General features: G+C 38.1%; 1 protein-coding gene, 1 long non-coding RNA gene and 1 pseudogene across 3 annotated transcripts; 2 read left to right on the top strand and 1 right to left on the bottom strand.

Moving 5' to 3' along the window:
* Nucleotides 1-585: 585 nt before the first annotated feature.
* LOC145426000 (GTPase IMAP family member 8-like) lies at nucleotides 586-5,544 on the top strand. 2 transcript variants are annotated; one of them, XM_080299569.1, is made up of 3 exons: nucleotides 586-712; nucleotides 2,754-3,446; nucleotides 4,420-5,544. In XM_080299569.1, exons 1-3 carry the CDS (start codon nucleotides 703-705, stop codon nucleotides 5,124-5,126), a joined length of 1,410 nt encoding a protein of 469 aa, XP_080155695.1. In that variant the 5' UTR covers nucleotides 586-702; the 3' UTR covers nucleotides 5,127-5,544. The 2 variants fall into 2 exon arrangements, with proteins under 2 accessions (XP_080155695.1, XP_080155694.1); XM_080299568.1 differs by having other exon boundaries at nucleotides 4,417-5,544.
* A 4,184-nt stretch (nucleotides 5,545-9,728) lies between these two features.
* Nucleotides 9,729-10,463, top strand: LOC145423583 (GTPase IMAP family member 9 pseudogene; annotated as a pseudogene).
* Nucleotides 10,464-16,025: 5,562 nt separating this feature from the next.
* LOC145426029 (uncharacterized) lies at nucleotides 16,026-17,861 on the bottom strand. The gene is made up of 2 exons (XR_013906797.1): nucleotides 17,612-17,861; nucleotides 16,026-16,927 (listed from the first exon to the last, which is right to left on the bottom strand). It is a non-coding gene; the product is annotated as an uncharacterized LOC145426029 (long non-coding RNA).
* Between the last annotated feature and the right edge of the window lie 674 nt (nucleotides 17,862-18,535).

Genomic DNA, 18,535 nt, shown 5'->3' with positions numbered 1-18,535 from the left:
TTGGGATTCCACTGGCGTGGAATTACCAAAAATACAGATGGCATAGCCTAACATATGAAACAGGAAAAGACCGCCATGTAATCCATTTATTTCAACAATGTAACTGTATTCTGAATACCACCTTTTTAAACGGTAACTGTAACTGAATACAGTTACTCATATTTTGTATTTTAAATATGTAACGCCGGTACATGTATTCAGTTACTCCCCAACACTGTCTGTTGAGTGTTTTAGCACTCTGTCTTTCTGTACTTTCTGTAGATAAATTAAAGTAACCTTGCAATATCTAAAAACAACTGTTTGGACAAATTTTGCTGATAACTTTTGGAACTAATACAGGAAGTTTAACAATTGTCACTTTATTGATAAAAGTTCAACACTGCTGTATTCTGGTCAACCCACCAAATCATATCCAGTGGAGAGTCATAGACTTATTAATAAAGCACACAGATGGATGACCACCGAATCAGGACTCTGTGAAACTGCACTGTATATAATGTTTTTGCTGTTTGATAGCAGGTTCCCACTGATACCAGCAGGTGGAGCAGTTTTACCCACTCAGTGCTCAGAGTTCAGCAGTTTCTGATGTCTGATCTGTGACAGGGAGTGACACATTCAAGGGGAGGAGACTGGAGCAGGTTTTAAGTGAGAGCTGAGGGCGAAAGAAAGCATTCAGCAGCAGAGACACTGAAACAGACAAACATGGACAGCAGTGAGTACATGTATACATTTTATATATATATATATATATATATATATATATATATATATATATATATATATATATATATATATATATATATATATATATATATTGTTCAAATGTCTTTTGTGTTATACATTTCTAGTTCACATAAATGTGGATGAGTACTAAAGATAAAGAGACACTCTTGACCTTTTGACCTGATCTATATGTCGACGGTTCCTTTTCTGTGAAGTACTCTGTGATGTCTGAGTGTTTGTTCCAAAGCTCTGAGAGGATTTCAGAATCAGAACACTTTATATTAGTAGAAATTATATGGCCACATTTCCTCCAAGACAGTAAGAACAGTCACAATTAAGTTAAAGTACCAACATTAAATAATACAATATATTACTAAATTACAAAGTCTTACAAAAAAATAGCTCTGATAATACATATCATGATATATTACACAAAATTTAATATAATGAAGTTCAAACTAAGGTGCCCTTCTTACGATTTTATAATCCTTTGTTTATCCAGGTAAAAATCTAATTAAGATTCAAATCTCATTTCCAAGAGAGACCTGGCATACCGACCTTGTTAATTTCTCAGTGGAGGATGTGCAGATTTATGGTTTAAAGCAGCTGCAGACAGAAATCAGCTCTCATGTCTCAATGATTTGAGTGTCGCGGTTTTGGATTCTTTGCTTGTTCTTGCAGCAGTCGAACTAACAGTCAGCAGCATTGTGTAATTGTTCATTAATATACTAATTTCACTTTTACCTGTGTATAATGTTTAGAGTAAAAAAACACTGTAAAATGCTGTCAATAGCTTATACTGGTAAAGAATTAATATCTAACAACACATCATAATGCTCTCGTTTACCTGTACATTTTGTTTTATGTACATTATTCGCGTTCAGTGTTTCTAGCAGAATACGGAACCTTGGGCCAGATTCTTTTACAGCTCTGTCCTAAAACTCATTCAGCCCTTATGCTGTTCAGAGCTGAGCCCATTTGTTTTCTGATGTTTTTCTTTTCTGACAATGGATCATTCATCTTTAACCCTTTAAAACCGGTCACAACGGGCACGCTCCGTTTTGCGTAACTATTTTTAAATCCCAGTAGCACTGCAACCACGTAAGCTAGCGCAATAAATTTTGTTGCATATGAAACCGGAGGAGTTGTACTTACATCTTATGCCATCAGCTTGTCCTCAGTCACAGTTTCCTTCCACATAAAGCTTTGCAAAAACTGCATAAAAAGAACTTGCAGCAACAAAAACATAATATTCCAGAAACACGCTTTGCCAAGCCGATCAGCTGTTCATAACACTTCCTACGTCCATCAGCGCGAACTATCACATGTCCGCCATGACCTGCCCGAAACCAGAAGTGACGTAATTTTTGCAGAAATGTAGTTTTTTACCATCAAGGCCTCATGAGCCTATAGTGTTATGTTTTGACTTTATGACTTTGTGTCGTTTCTGGGATGCTTAGGACTCATATTGCACTGCTGGAAATAGTTTATTTTGATGCATATGCTGCTTTTTTGCAAATTTGCAGTATAATATTTATTTTCGTTTTTCCTGCCGTGTATAGAAATTGGTGTATTTCAAAAATAAAACTATGAAGACACTCAAAATAAATTTCCTGTGGTGGGAAACTAGTTTGTGCAACTTTTTTGTATTTACAGTTTTGAGGGATAAGCCTCTTAAATTTCTCTAACTAGAAATATATGTTAAAAAAAACAATTTTAAATTTTTTTGTAGTTTATTGCACTTTTTTGCAATTTATGTAATTACTATGCACTTAGTGCATGCATATTATTAAAATTTAGGCTGTAATGGTTGTATTGATGTATAGCAACTTGAAATGCTCCCAAAAATGGCTCCACAGCAGGTAAAAATATAATATAAGCTCTGGCGGACTTGGTTCTATGGTAGGTCTTAAAGGGTTAAAGGCAGTAGATGGGTTCTTTTCTAGCGTTCGTATGAAGAACTGTTGTTTTCAGATAAAGCCTGGATTTCTTTACATCATCACTGATGTCTTTGTTATGTTCCCCAACAGCAGACCTCAGGATTGTTCTTGTTGGGAAAACTGGAGCTGGAAAGAGTTCAACAGGAAACACCATCTTAGGAACAAATGCTTTTCCTGTGTCGCCTAGGGCACAGTGTAAGGAGGAAACAGTAGAGATTTATGGTAAAACTCTGACTGTAGTTGATACTCCAGGTCTGTTTGACACCACAGTGACTGAGGAGCAGGTGAAGACAGAGATCAGTAAATGCATCTCCTTGCCTGCTCCTCTTGTGTTCCTGGTTGTGATCCATGCTGGCAGATTCACCAAAGAACAACAAAAAGCTGTGAAAATCATTCAGCAGATGTTTGGAGACAAAGCAGCACATTACACTATGGTGTTGTTCACCCGTGGAGACGATCTAGAGGCAGATAAAGCCAATATTGATAATATCATCAGTGCAAATCCAGCTCTCAGTGACTTCATCCGTCAGTGTGGAGGAGGATATCATGTTTTTAACAACAGAAGCACTGATCCTGCTCAGGTAATAGAGCTGCTGGAGAAGATCAGCAAAATGCTAAGTAAAAAAAAAAGAACAAGCTACGCTGATGAAATATGCACAGAGACTGACAGAGGGGAAAACAGAAGAGAGGACATGAAAAGACCTCAGAGCAACAATCCAGCGATGGTGCTTGAAGAAGCAGACGGATGGGCTCAGGGAGAGAATTCAGCTGCTGTTTCTAGAGGTACTCAAGTCCAGTGGTGACCTTGTATTTATGTTTTCCTTCCCTTCTTTGCCTTCGGCCTGTAGTGCCTTTTTATTATTATTGCCAGAGGAGAAGAAAATTGCATGTGGTGCTCAAAGCACCAAATAAAAAAATAATTTAAAAAAATTAATTAGATAATCAGAAAAACTCAAAAAGAATCTATTTCCAGAAATAATTTCCCATTTCACCTCCAAACCCCACCATCACCAGGTGAGCTGTACTGTTGGCTAGCTGCATGCTTCTTATGTTTTGCAGATGTATACAGAAAAAAATTCAAGCACCATTAAGTTCCATAATACTGAAGCCAAAACAGACACCTGTATAGCTGATATCTGCAAAACTCACAACAACATAACAAATATAATACAAATTACTGCAGGAATAATTATAACTTAGCTGCAGCTCAATGAAGTAAAATCTTTAAAATCTTTTAAACCCACATGCATAATTATGATTTTTTTATGGCTTTTTTCAGTAAATGGTTCATCTATAAATTTTTTGAGATCAGAAAGTTTTAATTTCACTTGTTTTTCATAAAGTGAAGATTTAATCAATGGGATTATTTAACATCTTTTAGTTTAAAATGATTACGTGTTGCTAACATGATTTTTTTTTCTGAAGCTGAGTATCTTTTCAGTGTTTGCACAATAAATGGAAACATACCACTTATCTTCATTATATAAAGATTATTTTAAAAAGCGAGCAGCAGGGCTGTTATACAACATGTGACAGGAATTACTTTAAAATTCTGTGTGGAAAGTCTGTGGCCTCTGATTGTTTAAAAAAGAAGGATCAACCAGAATCCAGACAGCTGTCATAAAGTGAAAGGTGGGGTACACTTGGACAGGCTACCAGATCATCACAGGGCCAACACATTCACTCTCGTATTCACAACTACAGCCAATTTAGAGTTACTATTTACTACTACTACTTGTGTATTACTGTCCAGCAGGTGCAGGAAAAGCAGAGGAAGAAGAGCTCCGGATTGTACTTGTTGGGAAAACTGGAGTTGGAAAGACTTCAGCAGGAAACACCATCTTAGGGCACAAAGCTTTTCAGTCCAACCCGTCTGCAACCACAGAGTGTCAGAAGAAAAAAGGACAGTTTGAAGGGCAGACCCTGGCTGTGATTGATACTCCAGGTCTGTTAAACTCCAGGCTGACTGAAGACCAGGTGATGAGGGAGCTCACTAATTGCATCTCATTGGCTCATCCTGGTCCTCATGTGATCCTGATCGTGCTCCAGGGGGGCAGATTCATTGAAGAAGACCAAGAAATTGTGAATAACATTCAGAAGAGGCTCGGAAAAGAAGCAGCAAAATTCACTATGGTGTTGTTCACCTGTGGAGATGACCTGAAGGCAGATGGAGACACCATAGAAGACATAATAAGTAGAGATAAAGCTCTCTCAAACTTCATCTGTCGATGTAATCAAGTATATCATGTTCTTGAAAACAGAGATAAAGATCCCTCTCAGGTCAAAGAGCTGCTAAAGAAGATCAATGAGATGGTTCAGATAAACAAAGGAAAATACTACACTACTGCGATGTTCAGAAAGGCTGAGAGAGCCATCAGTGAAGAGATGAAACACCCATCCAACCAAATCAAAACTGATAAAGTGGGACAAAAAGTGAATTTGGCAAACTGCAGCATATTGTAATATTCACTGTTTTTGATCTCTGAGCTGCCGATTATTAAAATCTCCTTAAATAGGAGACAATAAGAGTGTGAAGCTATTTCACTGACTGTATCACATTTACTAAAATATTTCTCTCTTAATTTTCCAGAACAGGAGCCTAATAACTAATGATTAATGACTATGTGGTGAACATTATCAATGAAGCCTGTTTTCTTGTAACCAACCAGTTAGTGCAAACAAATATTCACTGACAATGATAACAGTTCATAAATAGAATAAAGGAAACTCAATGAACTTACACAACATACTGTTATGATGTTTGAGCTCACATTTAAATGTATAAACTATGTGATGTCACGAAGAGACTGCACTAATGCATGATCATAAAGACAAGAAGTGATGATTTATATCAAATAAAGACAAATATATTAAACACAAATTTGTGTGTCTGTTAAACTAACTCCACATGCAGTAACCTGATGAATAAGAAAAACAATCAGTTTATTCTGGAGTCACCTGGAAGGAAACGAGCAGCTTCCTGCCTCATTAGTCTCTGTCTAGTGATCTGTGACTTAAACTGTTCAATATGTGAAGTTACATTAAAACATACAAACAAAAAAACTTTCATAAGAAGCAGTGATTAAAAAGTGGTGAAGAAACCTGAAACTGAAATTCATAGAGCATATCCTGTAGGTGTTGTTTTCATGTGGTTTAAATTCACACGCTTTATAAATTTTAATCCCTTTAAAGTTTTCCAAACTTTTGCAAAAAAACAGTTGAAATTTAGGTTAAGTGCCTCACATTTCTCTTTGTCATTCCGATCTAAAACATTGTGATGTTAATTAGAGTCCAACTGTGGTAATTCTGCTGCACTGACATAATATACAAAGGCACACACATGTATATATAAGGCCTCACAGCTAACAATGCATATCAGAGCAAAAACAAGACAAGAGGTCAAATCAGAATTCTTTTTTTAAAGTTTCCAAGAGCACAGCCGCCTCGGTAATGTTTTAAATGAAAAAGATTTGGCACATCCAGGGCTTTTATAAGAGCTGGTCACCAGGTCAACCTGAGCATGTGAGGAAGAAGGGCCTTAGTGTCAGAGGTGACGAAGAACTCGATGTTCACTCTGACAGAGATCCTGTGTGGAGACGGTATTATGGTTTTTCATTTTTTTCCTTTGAATAAAATTACAAAAAAACCCTACAATTCTGTTTTCAATTCAACGTACTGAGTGTAGATTACTGTGGAAAAGACCTTAAACAATGATAGTATCAGGCTGCAAAAAAAAAAAAAAAAAAAAAAAACAGTGCAGGGGGTCTGAATACTTTGTTAACTTACTGCATAAATTGAGTTCCTTCATTGTGGCTGACTGTACCATTTTTCATACTAACTAGTAACTAACTGACCACATGTCCAAAGATGCCAGTTTAACTTCCAGATGAGAACTCTGCAATGCATCCAATAAAACCACCAGCATGGACTTTTGTGCTTGCTGATATATGCGTACCTGACCGTGATTTTGTGTCTTCTTGGCCTATTTTAGCTACATGGCTTGGCACTATGAGAGCATGATGTGTTTACAGGGAGGAGCTTGAAACTCCATATAATACTGAGCTGAAGGGGAAAAGAAAGTATTCAGCAGCAGAACATCGACAGAGACACTTCACGGAACAACTGCCTGAAAGAAACAGAGATGGCCAGCAGTAAGTACACTTGTAGCATATATATACTCAGTGTTTGTAGACAGAGGGACATATACGTTTTTATATGAATTTGAATGAAGGGTAAAAAAGTTCAAGAACTCCCTGTTTAAGAGATTATTTTACTTTTGGATCTATATTTAATGTTGTTCCTTTGTCCAAAAATGTTGTTAAAAGGCAAAATGACTGTCTGAAATTCTTTTCTAGTGAATTGTTCTGTCAGCAGATGATTAACTGAGTCAGAGTCAGCAAGTTAAAAAAAAGTTTTATATTTTAAGCTAACCACTGTGTCATCTCTATTTTGCACAATCTTGGAGTGATTAAAGGGAAAAGATTGCCACGCATAAGTTTGTGCATGTCAAGAGCTGTGATCTTTCTGATAACTTTAACTGAAATCCCAGCTGCTCATATTCATCATCAGGAAAGGTCAGATGATGAACATTTCAAATCTTTCTAAAACCGCCGACTCCTCACAGCTCATCATAACAAACAGCAGCCAGTGTGCCAGTTTGGCTCAGTCAGTGAGCAGACAACCACATGGCTGCAGAAGAGAAGCACGGGTTTGAATGTGACCAATAGCCCTTTGCTGTATGTCTTTCCATCCTCTTTCCACTCCTGTAAATCATCATTGCACCACTATCAAATGAAGACAGAACGTTATCTTCATAAAAAATAAAAATAAAGCAGCAGCAGCCATTGTTCAATTTGACAATTTGTAGCACTCAGTGAAATGTTTTAATAAAGAACACGTCTCCTCATGTAAAGAACAGTAAAAAATAAAATCCCAAAATATGGACATTTCAGTCAGGTCCTGATTTTGGACCCAGGCATGGTCTTTTGTGTCGAATCTGTATGTTCTCCCTGTGCTCACATAGATGTTCTTTGGTTAAGTTAATGTCAATGATAAGTCAGTGTTAGCAGTATCTCATTCTAAATGACCAGCCAGAAACAACGTGGGATCTATTTGTACATGTGAAGGCACACTAGTTATTTATCTATTGATGTTTATATGACACCAGAGGTTTAAAATGGATTTATTTAAAATGTCTCATCCATGCATAATGTACCTGTGTAGAATAACCTTGAAAACATGTTTATCACATGTGGTAGGCATAAATCAGCTTTGTCCCAAATTGTGATGTTTTTCCTGAACTAAGTGTTAAGGTCAGAATACAAATATCCACATAACAATCACCCTGGTTTGTCTTTGTTTTATCATGAATTAATGAATACATGTACCGTATTTTCACGACCATAAGACGCACTGTGCTAAAAGGCGCAGTCTCAGTTATGTGTGCCATTACTGTATTTAACACACACACACATAAGGCGCACTGGATCATAGGGCGCAGTCTCAGTTATGTGTGCCCTTACTGTATTTAACACACACATAAGGCGCACTGTACTAAAAGGCGCAGTCTCAGTTATGTGTGCCCTTACTGTATTTAACACACACATAAGGCGCACTGGACCATAGGGCGCATAAAAGTACCGTATGCGTATTTAAAAATAAAGCGGGAGCAAACCTGAGTTCGGTACCTTACTCACATTTTTATTACCAGTAATCGTCATCATCAACAACACACAAGCATACAAGTGTGCGTATTTAAAAATAAAGCAGGAGCAAAACAAAGTTTGGTACTCACATTTTCATCATCAATCAAACCCATCGAAGTCCTCATCCTCTGTGTCTGAACAGCTGCGCTAAATCTCCATCAAACATGCCAGGTTCACTTTCTTCACCGTCAGAGTCAATTTCCGTGTCGTGCGGCTCCTCGGAAACGATGCCTGCTTTTGTGAAAGCTCGAACAACAGTGCCAGCAGACATGTTAGCCCAAGCATCTACAATCCATTGGCAAATTGTGGCGTAACTCGCCCGGCGCTGCCTTCCACTCTTGGTGAAACTGTGGTCTCCATCGGTCATCCATCGCTCCCAGGCCGCTCGCAGCCTTACTTTGAACGGGCGGTTCACACCGATGTGCAGCAGTTGGAGTTCCTTTGTCAGGCCTCCCGGAATGACAGCAAGCTCACAGTTCATTTGTTTCACTTGTTTTTTCACATCGGCTGTGAGATGGGCACGCATAGAGTCACAGATCAACAGCGATGGTGATGCGTGGAAAAAACCACCTGGTCTCCTTACATACACCTCCCTCAGCCAGTCTTTCATCATTTCCTCATCCATCCAGCCCTTTTCATTTGCCTTAATGATGATTCCTGCTGGAAACTTCTCTTTAGGCAAAGTCTTTCGCTTAAAAATCACCATAAGTTTCTGTCCATTAGCATGGCAGCCAAGCACAACAGTAAAAGAAGACTTTTCATACCCCGTTGTGCGTATCGCTACCGTGCTGGTCCCCTTCTTCTCCACAGTGTGACTCACCGGGATGTCAAAAGTGAGCGGGACCTCGTCCATGTTAGTGATGTGGCTGGGCTGGATGTGTTTGTCGCCGATGTGTTTGCTGCAGTAGGAGCGGAAGATGGCCAGCTTTTCATTATAATCCGCTGGAAGTTGCTGCGCTACCGTAGTCCTGGTCCGGATGGAAAAATGGCACCGTTTCATAAAAAGTGAAAGTGAAACTGCTTTTAGCCGAATGGTGACCGTCGAAACGCTTCTCCCGCTCGTTCTTTGCTCGATGATCCACCGCTTGAGTCTTTCCTCCAACTCTGCCACACTTCACCCTTTAGCGTTCTCATGGTGTTCTCTACTACGTCCTCATTACAACACACAGGGCACACTGCGCTATAGGGCGCGCCGCACTTTTTGAAGAAAATCTAAGACTTTTAAGTGCGCCTTATGGTCGTGAAAATACGGTACATCAGAAATGTTTCAAATGTTTTCTTTACTTTGTAGAAATCATAATCAATGTGAATAACATGTACAATTACTATGTGTAACTGTTAAACAGAGAAACAGCTGAACATGGTGCTCGTTGGGAAAACTGGAGTTGGGAAGAGTGCAGCAGGAAACACCATCTTAGGAAGACCGGCTTTTAAATCTACATCATCTGCTGGCTCAGTGACATCAGAGTGTGAGAAGGTCTCTGGAGACTTTGAGGGTCAAACACTGTTTATTGTTGATACTCCAGGTCTGTTTGACACTAAAGATCAAGAGAAAGTGGTTGGAGAGGTCATGAACTGCATCATGTACTGTGCTCCTGGTCCTCATGTGTTCCTGATTGTGATTCAAGCTGGCAGATTTACAAGTGAAGAACAAGAAACAGTGAAAATGATTCAGAAGATTTTTGGAGAAAAGGCAGCAGGTTACACCATAGCCTTGTTCACCCGTGGAGATGACCTGGAAGCAGATAATATCACTGTAGAAAAATTTATCTGTGATAATCAAGCTCTCTGTGGCTTCATGAGTCAGTGTGGTGGAGGTTATCATGTTTTTAACAACAGAAGCAAGGATCCTTCTCAGGTCAAACAGCTGCTGGAGAAGATCGACACCATGGTTCAGAGAAATGGTGGAAGCTACTACACCTCTGAAATGTTAAAAGAGGCTGAGAGAGCCATAACAGAAGAGATACATTATCTTCAGAAGGACGATCCAAATCTGACAGATAAAGATGCAAGAAAACAGGCTCTTAAAAACCCATACTTTAAGCCTCCTAAAATCATAGTCGAAAAAGTGACAGAATTCTGTGTTATACTGTAATATTCAGTATTTCTGAGCTGCAGCTCATTAGAAATAGATGTAGGACAAAATAAGGGTAACAGCGTGAAGTTATTGAATACTTCACATTTACCTAAATGTTTCTCACATTTTACAGCACAGGAGCTTAATAATGATTAACGATTAATGACTATGTGCTTCTTGGTGTGCTCATGAACTCTTTGCTGTAAACCATTAACATTATATTAGATTTGAAGCTGCAGAGCTGTCTGCTTATTGAATGATGCATCATGAATCAATTAGATGAACATTATCGATAAAGCCTGTTTTATTGTAACCAACCAGTTAGTGCAGACAAATATTCACTGACACTAAAAACACGTCATAAATAGAATAAAGGAAACTCAATGAGCTGACACAACATACTGTAATGCTGTTAGAGCTCTCATTTAAATCTATAATGAATGATTGTAAAGACATAAAGTGATGATTTTTATCAAATAAAGACAAACATATTAAACACAAATGTGTGTGTCTGTTAAATTTACTCCAAATGCAGAACCTCATCAATAAGAAAATCAGTCAGTTAGTTTCTGGAGTCAACTTGAAGGAAACAAGCAGCTTCCTGCCTCATGAGTGATCTATGACTTAAACTGTTGCAGGTAATGTGTAAACCTGGTAACTCTTGCATCTTGGCTTATGAAGCTCAGCTTATTATGTCTTAGCAGTACAAGCTAGCTACGTGTTTTGTAAGCTGCTGTGCTCATCACAAATAAAGCTGGAAGCAGCTCAGACTTTTAGAACCCCAAAGGACCCCAAAGCGCTTTACATATCCAGTCATCCTCCCATTCACGCATACATTCACACACTGGTGATGGCAGCTACCGTGTAGCCACAGCCACCCTGGGGCACACTGACATTTTATAATCATTACTTACATTTTGATTAGATACCTTGCGTTTGTAAATGATCAGATTACATAATTGGAATACAATGCATCCAATTCAGGGCTGCGGGAGGATGAAGCCTATCCCAGCTGATACAGGACAAAGACAGGCTGCCAGTTTATTGCAGGGCTAACACGATATGTGTAACAGAAAATCCACTTAAATGTTTGATATTTCTTATAATAATCATAATTATGACTATTATTTAAAGGTTTCTTTATAAATACATTTTGATTTTTTATAACCTCTAAAATATAAACCTGAGCTGTTAAATTCTGACCTCTGACCTCACTGCAGCTCCCTCTTGGAAGTACGTCTGCTTCTTGTCTACCCCCAGTGTTGACCGCCTGTCCTTGATATCACGTACTGTACCTGAGGAACAAAAAAGGACAAACACTTGCCTTCATTTAAGAAGTACATTCATACAGAGGTCATCTATGGAAACACACTAGTTCAACCTTTGGGAGGAATCAGTTCCTGTGAAACATTTCTTTAAATCAACATCGTGGAGAATGAATGAAATGAGTTCTTCAGGTGACTCAGCAGTCCCACACTGACAAATGAAATCTAGTTAAACTATTAAGCATATTTGCTGGTGTTCCATGTTCAGTTTGTTTTGTTGTACTTACCCTGTGGCATTCAGGTTCATTTGTGTCAGCTGTGTTTCCCAGGTGTTTCCATTTCCCTCTTTTCCTATGTATTTAAGTCCTCTGTCTTCGTCTGTTCAGTTTCTATTTATCTTCATGTCAAAGTCACAGAATTTCTGCTACTGCTCAGGTTCATGTTCATGCTCGTGTTTAGACTTCTTTCACTTTTATGCTTGCATGTCCCTGTTAAGTTTCATGTTGTCTCTTATTGTTTTCAATGTTAGTTTAGGTTTTCCGCAGTTAAGGTTTTAGTTTAGTTTCACCCTTGTTTCGCTTTGCCTGGCTTTTATGTTTTTGGACATCACCCTGGAATAAACAGCTTGGTTTTTGATTTTTTTTTTGTTTGTTTTTTGTTTGTTTTTTTTGAAGAGTCAGTTCTGTCTCACCTTCGTCTGCTTTTGGGTCCGCTCCATAAACACACCAGCGATCCCCGCATTACATTTTCCTTGTTGTTCCAGTTTTAATATGTTGTTTGTAACTCTTTGTCTAATTTGTATATCTATGTGATGGTATTAGCAAATGTTTAAAAAGTGGTTGTTGTTAGACCACCTGTATGTATACAGTGTTTGATAACTGATTATGTTTAAAAAAAAAAAAAAGTGACAAAGCGCTGGACAATAACGTATTATACCTATTTCTTTCTCTCTCTTTTCAGGTTAAGGCTGAAACTCCTTGCTGGTGTTGAAAGATACTATTTTGGTATGTTGATTGCTAAAAATAAGAAAAAACACTGATAGCACTTCCACAGTTACTTTAAAAAAGTAAAACAAAAATCATACAATGGCGTTCAAGTGCAAACTTTGTAATCTTATCTTTGGAAAACAGATAGAGGTGCTTGAGCACTATCGGTTACATCATAGGAATGTTTCCTCAGTCAGTCCTTTGCCATGTCCATATGATTGCTGTATCTGTACATTTCAGTCACTGAATGCTTTGAAAATTCATTTAACATGGATACATTCTCAGAAAGTTTTGCAAAGTAGAGATCAAAGTGCAGTATTTCTTTGCCCTCTTTGTGGTTGTAGCCAACCATTCAATGATAAAAATGTCCTTAGTCACTTAAGGACACATCTAAAACAGCATGAGACATTGGATTGCCCTTTCAAAAATTGTCACTACCGTACTAATGTGTATTCTTCCTTCAATACCCATAGAAGTAGGTGTCATCCTGATGGTGATATTTCAGCCTTTAAGTGTGAAATTATCCTTAAAGAAACTGCTAACCATCCTTTACAGAGTAATGTTGACTATGAGGATGCTGGTCCCTCAAACTATGACTATGAACTTCAAAGTCCTTCCTCTAATCCTTCTGAGTCCACACATGACACTGAGGAACTGCAAAATCAGTTAAAAAACAACTTGTCTTCAACCTTCTTAAAAATGTACAGTGTTCTTCATGTGTCAGAGAGAGCAATACAGAACATCATTGACGACTTGTTGCAGATATTCTCACTGTCCAAACCTCTTGTGAGAGACTCTATTACCAACATTCTGCACCAGCATAATCAGCCAGTGAGTGAAGTCGTACTGAATGAGTTGGTGGAAGCTGTTATGAACACAAATGTTTTTGTTAATGCAGCTACAGCAGGTGCAGAGTTATCCACTGCTAAGCGGAGGAAAACCTTTGTGAGGAGCCATTACCCTCTAGTAATGCCTGTCCAATACTCTCTAGGTTCTAGTGGTCCCACAGTAGTATATGTCCCAGTATTGCAGATGCTCCAGAGTATGTTCAAAAATACTGATATTCTTGATAAAATCAAAGAAACTAAACAATCACTACCTGGGGTGTACATGTCTTATACTGATGGGACATATTTCAAAGAGAACCAGTTTCTGTCAGCAGCCAGAGAGCTGAGGTTGTCACTGATTTTGTATGTGGATGACATTGAGCTAGCCAATCCTTTAGGCAGAGCTAGAAAGATCCACAAACTTACTGCAGTTTATTGGTTACTTGCCAATCTACCAAGTCAGTACAGGTCAAGCCTACATGTTATACAACTAGCTTTGCTGTGCAAAGTTTCTGACCTGCAGAAGCATGGTTATTAAAATGTTCTTTCCCCTTTGTTGAAAGATTTGCAAACTCTGGAGCAGGAGGGCCTCTTCATAGAAACCCTTGGTGAATGCATCAAGGGTTCTGTGCTCTTTGTGGCAGCTGATAATTTAGCTGCTCATGGTCTTGCGGGCTTTGTCCAGTCTTTCAGAGCACATCATTTTTGCAGATTCTGCTGTTGCACTGCAAATCAGATGCAGACCACTGAAGTTTCTGAAGGTGAATTCACCATGAGAACAATGGAGTGTCACAATCTTCTTGTGGAAAAAATTGTACAAGAAGATAATTTAATAATAGCAGGATTGAATATCTTCTGCTTGTAAACAATTCCATTTCCTTGTTTTGCAGGAATTACGAATGCTGGTACATTGAGCATTTGAGGTCGTTTGAGCTGACATTAACAGACAGTTTTTCGGTGTATCAGCTGCCGGAGCTAAATGATACAGTAAGTCTGACAGCATATACTGTTGATGGACATCTGTTGTTGACACAAAAAAGATTCATTCTGATCAGACAGTCTGTCTGATGTTCTGTCTCAGCTCTTCAGAACCTATGATCTCCAGGTAGGTGGGGTTTTGTCTTGGGTTTTTTTTTTAAATAAGATTTATTTAATTTGATCCATTTTAACTGCCATTCTTGACTAGGTAAGCCAATAATTTAAAAAAAATGTTCTTCTGATTTAGGAACAAGTTGATATTCATGCCCGACATGCTGTTGTGCTTCATGCCCTCCCTGCCTATTTGCACGAAGACACCTCTACCTTCATCAAAACGTGGGATGTAAGTTTTTGAACAGTATCCAAGTATCAAACTTGTTTAGATTTCACAAACCATTATGCCACTTTGACAGTGTGAGAAGTATCTCCATCCTTTGGGTCTGTCTACAACAGTGTCCATGTCACATAATGGGGGAAACACCACATATTCTTAATGTGTATAGACCCTACGCTTCTATAATGTTCCTAGCCCAACCATACATCACTGTACATTTATTTTTTTATTTTTTAATAATAGAACTCCCATTGACTTTCTGTAGTTATTGCCATGAAGAGGTATGACTTTGCTTTATGAGTACTAGTTGTCATTTTCATTTTTCTCAAGTTTTTGGTGTGTTTTGGCTTTTTTGTTGTTCAAACACTTGATTTCTAAGATGGGGATAATCCAGTACTTGTATAGTGAGTTGTGTAGATGAGACTAAGGCTATGTTCACACTGCAGGCAAAAGCGCATCATATTTTCTTTTTTTTGACCCTATGCAACCCATATCCGATCACGGTATGACAGTTTGAACGGCACAAATCCGATATTTTCAAATCCGATCTGGGTCACTTTCGTATGTGGTACTGAATCCGATACATATCCGATATTTCAGAAAGCGACTGCTGTTTGATGGTCATGTCGCATTAAATCCGTCTTTTAGGTCACTGACACAAGACAGACGCCAATTGTCAGCTACGGAGAAGCGCCCGAAAAGACATCGTGGACGCTTTCTGGCCATCCAGTGTAAATGTCAGTGAAACTGTTGAGAAGACAACATTTTATTTATACTGTATAACTGCAGATTCTGACAGAAACCTGCAACTATCCTTTGAAGCACCGCTCCTCTCTAAAACAGCAATAAGAATCATTATTAGTTTATCTACATTATTATGTAAATAACAAAATAACTTAAAGCAAAAATTGGGAAACGTGAAGTCCGAAGTCTTTATATTAAGGGCCATCAATCAAACAATACTGTTCGGTCTGGGTCTAAGCAGAGTGCATTTTGTGTGACGTCTTCTTTTGCGCATGCGGGGCCGCTTTGAGGGTTCACACTAGAGCGCGTTTGCTGTCGCATTTTAGTTGTAGTGTGAACAAGCAGACAAAAAAAATCGGATTTGATCAAAAAAATCGGAATTGAGCATCAAGACCTGCAGTGTGAACCTAGCCTAAGAGAAATAGGAATGCACTAACATGTAGTAATTTTGTTTTCTGTAGATGATGCATTCTGATGAACCAGATATTAGTGAAGTGCCACTTGGACTCCTCCTGATCAGAGCCAATTCCAGTGATGCAACATTCTTCTGCCCTGAGAAGATTGCAGTTTTGGTCGAGGGTAACATGATCATTGATTTCCCCACCCTGGCTGATGCATTTCTAGTAATATTTGGACTGACTTATGCCCTGCATCTAAGCTACCCAAAATGTTTGGCCAACACATTTGACTTTATTCAGAACGTGTTGATGGGTCTGGAGGGTGGGAAGTTGAAGCCCAAAGTGCTGAGTTTCAAAAATGATCTTTTGGCAGCAGAATAATGTCCAGGGTTCCTACACAGCCCTCAAGTGCCTGTTAAAGCAAGTAAATAGTTTATCATTTTTCCAAGTCTGGATAAGTTTAAAAAAGAGAATACAAGCAATAAAATGTTGACATTTGCTTACTCTCATTTCATACTCGATTGTCTAAAAGCCAAACATCCAAAATAAAAGGGGAAGGTGATAAGGAGTTTTACAAGACTTTGTTTTATGTTTCTAAAGAAGAATTTATCTATTTAAGGTTTTATTGGTCTGTTATTGACAGCATGATTGCACTGTACAGATGTGTATATTGGTTTAGTAATAACCCTTTGCTGTTTTTGTAATAACAGTATTGGCATATTTAAAAAGGTTCCCAATAATATTCCAGTGTATTAGCTGCACTGTAATTTACTTTCATTCAGTTTCCCCACCTGGCAATGCAGGATTTTCTGTGGGTTTTTTTATTTATTTATTTATTTTTATTTATTTATTTTTTAACAAAAATGCCATACTCAACTGTTAATGCCATCTAAATACTGTTGTATTCAGATTTCACATGTTGTGAAAGTCTGTATTTCTAATATTGTAACCTTGTGTCGCGGTCTGCGGTGGCAGACCGTGCGGGAATGTGTATGGTGGACCCAGGTGCGAACACAAGCGAGGATGCAGGAGTGGAGTAAAACAAAAGCGAGCCTTTATTATGGCTGAAAACAAAGTGTACAAACAAAGCAGGGATGGCGTGACTAGACTATAACTAAACTGGGAAAACTAATACTGTGACAAACTAAGAAAACTCAGACGATGATGATCACTGCAAATACTGACTGTGAAAACATGGAGGTGAGAACACAGACGACGCGACACAGACTGTATGACACACAGAGACTAAATACACATGAGGGATGATCAGGGGAAGTGGATGCACACGGGGAACACAGGTGACACTGATAATCATAACAAGACACGGCAGGAGTGAATGTAACACTGATGGGAGATGGGCAAAGTAAACAGGAAGTACACAGAGGTTCAAACAGGAGGAGAGAGAGCACGAGGAGAACGCAGACATAACGGGCTGGGGAAAACATAGAATAGCACAAAGAGAGACGAGGGCTCAAATACACAGAGGGGCACACAGGGGGTGAGAATCACGAAGGGAAAACACATAAGGAACAACGTAACAGAACAACCCAGGAAGCATGGCCTAAATAAAGAACAAAATATAAAAATACATGAAACTAAGAATACTGGGCCCACATGGCCCAGGACCATGACACCTTGTGCCTACACTTGACATTTCTGAAATTATTCCCAATAATATTTGGTGAATTTGTCTTTGGGATTACCTGAGATTTTTTTTTTTAACTGAACATACATGCAAGGAAATTTAATTTGTCATTTATTACTGTACTGCATTTGTCATACCGAAAGAGGATCTCAGCTCGATCCCCTTGCTTCACACAAGTATTTTTGGTTCTCTGAAAAAAGGCAAATGTTAAGACATTGTGTCTTCACAAGTTAATGTTCCTCCATAAATTTGTAAATATAATTTAAGTTGTCGGTCTTGTTTGTCATGTTTTTACAAGTGTAGTTGCTTATTTCTAGCACTTTTTTTTAAAAATTATTATTATTATTTTTTTTATATCCAATTCAAAACACAGTAAATTTGGCTACCACAGGAGTTTGGGTGTATTTTAAAGTTTTGAGTATAATTAGCTTAAAATGGTTAACATTTATTAATTCCTTAGATTTACTTGATTTATACTTGTACTTGAAACTGAAAATATTAAGTAGAGAGTACCAAACCAAGAATGTGGATATAACATGAAAACATTTATCATTGGTACTTAAAAATATTTATCTATAGCTAATAAATAAAGTGTGTTTAATTGACTTTCATCTTTGAGTTTTAGTTACTTAAAATATTTTATGTAATCAGTTTCACCAAAAGTTTTGAGTAAAATTAACTTATTGGGTTTTACAGTGCAGCCGAAGCGGGTGAATAAAGTCACCCAGTAGCTAGCTGTGCCATTACCCAGCATACATCACTCCCTCCATAAATGCAATAAACGATACAAAAGTATCGTTCTACCTGTTTTTCAGGTAGTTGTTTACATTATATAATTTATTGTGTTCTGTATACGTCACTACAATGTGATTTGGAAAATGTCTAAATATACCGACAACAGGCACTTCCGCGG

Source organism: Astatotilapia calliptera, chromosome 3 (assembly GCF_964374335.1).
Source record: "Astatotilapia calliptera chromosome 3, fAstCal68.1, whole genome shotgun sequence".
Taxonomy (NCBI): Eukaryota; Metazoa; Chordata; class Actinopteri; order Cichliformes; family Cichlidae; genus Astatotilapia; species Astatotilapia calliptera.
Note: the sequence above shows the minus strand (reverse complement) of the source record. Positions and strands in the feature narration are given on the sequence as shown.